Here is a 4,072-nt window from a genome sequence, read left to right as displayed (position 1 = left end):
CGGTTGCCATTCTCCGTTGATGGGAGAAGGGGGGGGGGGGGGGGGGGGGCATCTTTTAAAGCATTTTCATCACTTTCCTGGAGTTATGGCTGTATTAGAAAGTCCTGAGTGTTGCAAATTCATGAAAGCTGTGCGGCATGAAAGAGCTGGTAGCTCTTATATGGGACACTTTTACATTCTTGTGGGTATCTCATCGCACTCCTGACCTTATAATGTCAGTGATGGGTGCTGCAGTGACAAGCGGATGGCACCGCATACATGCAAAGAGGATGACAAGTCAACCAGCTTTAACATGCTGGTGCTATGGCTGTGACAAATCCATTAAGAAATTCTGCCATACTGGCAATAAGAAAAGTGGAGGTAAATACAAATTCCTCCAACATGTAAGAGGTTTTGTCACATGTGTAAGTATTTTGTCGCAGTCAACAATTCTGCAACAGATCCACATACACCCTACTGACATTTGAATGAATCTGACACTCATTAGAAATCTGTCCTCTGTCAGTGCAACAAATGGTGCAACCTGTGACACTTATTTTTAATATATATTATTCTGATGTGTATTACTGTTATTATTTATAATATAATAACAGTAATACTCAGGGATTTTCAGCTGCTAGAAATGTGGAAGAACAATAGGCCCTTTGGGAGCCAATGTGGTTAGACAGAAAGAAAGAAGGACATAGGGATTTGAATGCTAAGAAGGGGGAAGTGTACAAATGGGCATAGTTAGGAGAAATGTAGAAAACATTAGCTCATTGGTGAATAGCACCTGGTGATTTTCACCTGGAAAATGACTGCCGGCTGCATTAGGAAATGATGTATGCTGCAGAATTAGGAACCTGGAAGAAATCGCTTAAAGGCTTTTCACAATGAAAAATGTAAGAGGTAAGAAGGGAAGGCAATTTGTAGGCACAACATTTGAATAGTACAAGTGTAATTAAGTCTTTAATGTGCTGTTCTTTAATCTTATTTGCTTCTCTGCCTTCATTTCTATGTTTACAAAGACTGGGCTTCACATTTCATTTTTATAGGTGCGATATCTAGCTCTGGATTAGTTATACATTTACCTGCTATGATGTAGTAACATTAGATGAGTCTAGTGCAGACAGAATAGGGTGTCTTCAGCTTCAGTTTTAACAACATGACACAGTGTGATTGATGTGTGACTAATGCACTTGCTCGTTGTTATACACATTTTAAGATTTGAAAGAAAAGGGAAGTATATGAAAAAACAGCCAGCTCATCAGCTAGTTTGGCCAAAAGCGAAAAACAGCACAGCTGAATAGAGAGATCCGGCAAGGCATAACAAAAAGATGTGCATGTTGAAATGTGATATATACTAATATATATATGTGTGTGTGTGTATATATATATATATATAATCAAGTTTACTAGGTTTTCAAGGCAGAGTCCTAACTGAATATGCATATCTGTAGTTGGGTCCCCAAATATGGACTATCTTATATACAAGTACATCCTATAGTAAAAACTAATATAATAGGCATTTGCAGCATACTGATTGTTGGTAAAATTTAGTTATTTTACTACATATTAGCCAGTGACCTTGTGGGTGGACAACATTATATTTGCCATATAAGGGCAGCAAATATGAGAGGCCATTTAGTACATTTATTAACTTGATATCTTTCCAGATGCCCACTATCCAATTTAGTCCAGCAGAAGAAAGTTGCAACATTATAAAAAGTTTGATAGATTAACTTTCAGTGCCAGGAGATCTGGACCAGGAAGCTGGTAGTTTACAGTACTGAGCTCCCTATAGAGTGAGCTTTGCCCTTCACTAAGGCTCCATCACATGAATCTTCCCTGTAAACACTTACCCTCACTATAACCCTAACATTAACCGTCCGTGTATCCATAATCCAAACACTAATCCCTCCTGTACACCTAACATTATCCCTTCCTGTAATCATAATCCCAACACTAACAATTTCTGTAACCCTAACCCAAACCCTAACCCTACCTGTAACCCTAAAATTACCCTCCTTGTTATCCTAACAGTAACCCTTGTCCGTATACTATCCCTACTTGAAATCCTAACCCAAACATTAACAACTTTACATCCCTCACATTAATCGTCTCTGTAACCTTAGAACTCCTTGTAACCATAAACCAAATACTAACCCTTTCTTTTTTAAACTTAACACCTTGGCATACTTGTCTCTCCTGTACCAACCATTTCTGCTGTGAAAGACATCCATGTCCCAACACAGGAATCCACTGTTTGGTATGTTTATTTTGGGGGCACCTGTGTTTTTTGGGGGCCTGTGCATTTGTCTATTTTGTTCATCTTCCACATTTGCATAGCTGGGATAGCCAAGTACAGGATCTTTCTAGTAAACAAAATAGTTTGGAAATCCAGAAAGGGGAACAACTGTGCAGCACATACACTTTTTTAACTTATAACTTGTAAAAAATAAAGTTTAGTTCAATTCTACATTATTGTCATATATATTAGGATGTTGTTTTGAGTCTAGATGAACAGTTACCATATGCACTAGAAGGCATTTAGCTGAAACTGCAATGTTATAGCAGTGAACAGGATGTTTTCCCACTAACACAAAGCTATGGTATTTTCACGGCATCTCCAAAGGAAGTCTTTTCAACTTATTAACTCTAATTAATGCCAGGAATCCCATACTCTGTCCTCTGCCTTTCCCATCAAGTCACTCGACTCTAATTTTGCATCTCATTTGTATGGGGAGTGCATATCTTTCCTTGATCACTTTACACTCATGGAAAAAGTAAACTCTGCTTTCATGGAAGTTTGCTGAGATTGTTTACATGAAACATTTTAGTTGTGGTACTGAATGGACTAAATCATTAACCATATCAGGATAATTAGCCCTATTTACTGAGCACCATCAAAGAGATTGCATGTTTGAATGTATAGAGAACATCACCCTAATGATGTGTGTGGGTAGACCACGTTTATGCTCGCATTTTTCTTTGTTAACTTGTTCGTTTGTTTAACTCACTTAATTCCAAAATATAATTATATAGATGTACTAAATGTACTGTATGTATACCATATCCTCAGCCTTGTCTGTAATCCTATTTCTTTTATACTTTGTAGATTTTTCCTGGAAACAATGACCCAACAGAAGTGGTTTTAAACAAGATTCCTCAACCAGTGCTAACCCGATTTGTGCGTTTCCGTCCTCAGACATGGCACACGGGAATAGCTTTGAGAGTGGAGCTTTATGGCTGCCAGATTACAGGTACTGTTTTTGTAACTATCACATGTTGAAAGCCCAATTGAACGTTTAGCTTATATCAGCGAAATATATTCCAGGTGCATCAAAGCAACAGGTGTTTAATGTCTTGCAGTTTAGGTAGAAAAGCCTGTTCCCTGCCAGCAGCTACAAAGTGTGACACTTGCTCCCAGTGGGGAAAAGGTGGTTTTAATGCAGAGGTCTAAAGCCCCCTACAAAGTAAGACTTATAGCTCTACAATTAGTAAAGTTCATGCTTCCTGCTGATTGTAGAGCTTTAGCTCTGACCCAGCAGAGGGTGTCAGAACTCTGCAAAGAGACCTCTGCTTCCCAACAGGCAGCAAGAGACTCACTCTGCAGAAAAGAAGCAAGACACAAACTTTTCTACCCAGGCTGTGGCTGATTTAAAGATAAATAATTTTTAGACACGACACCTTTTGTTTTGATACATCCGAAATGTATTTTGCTAATTTAAACTTAAAGTTCAATTGGACTTTAATACAGCTGCTTTTTTTACTTTTAGGTAGAATGGGAGAAAAGTTAAAATGTCACTGTGCCAGTAACACCCATGCAGGAAATGAGGGGTGAGGTAGTAAGGAAAGCATGCCCAGCACTAAAAACTGTGTTAGAAGTTCTAATCCTTACTCACTCTACTAAAATGTTTTATTTTTGTATCCCCATTGGAGAAATTTCCTATCACTGTCCTCCAATAGGGAAAAGTAATAGCAATAAAGGCTGGAGCAATAGTAGGTTCTGAACATTCCTCACTCTATTCAGCACAAACAATTTATAGGTGATGTTTTATTTTCTGTATTTTAGGTTGAAATGTGAGAATAT

General features: G+C 38.2%; 1 protein-coding gene across 2 annotated transcripts in view; it reads left to right on the top strand.

The window, feature by feature from the left end:
* NRP2 (neuropilin 2) overlaps positions 1–4,072 on the top strand; it is a 142,184-nt gene that overhangs the window by 80,590 nt on the left and 57,522 nt on the right. For both annotated transcript variants that reach the window (XM_018560590.1, XM_018560591.1), the window contains exon 8: positions 3,098–3,242. In XM_018560590.1, the coding sequence (XP_018416092.1) occupies positions 3,098–3,242 (145 nt within the window). The remainder of the gene's footprint in view (positions 1–3,097; positions 3,243–4,072) is intronic.

Source organism: Nanorana parkeri, unplaced genomic scaffold (assembly GCF_000935625.1).
Source record: "Nanorana parkeri isolate BGI_ZX_2015 unplaced genomic scaffold, ASM93562v1 scaffold467, whole genome shotgun sequence".
Taxonomy (NCBI): Eukaryota; Metazoa; Chordata; class Amphibia; order Anura; family Dicroglossidae; genus Nanorana; species Nanorana parkeri.
The sequence above is the reverse complement of the archived record's forward strand: the minus strand, read 5'-3'. Positions and strand labels throughout refer to the sequence as shown.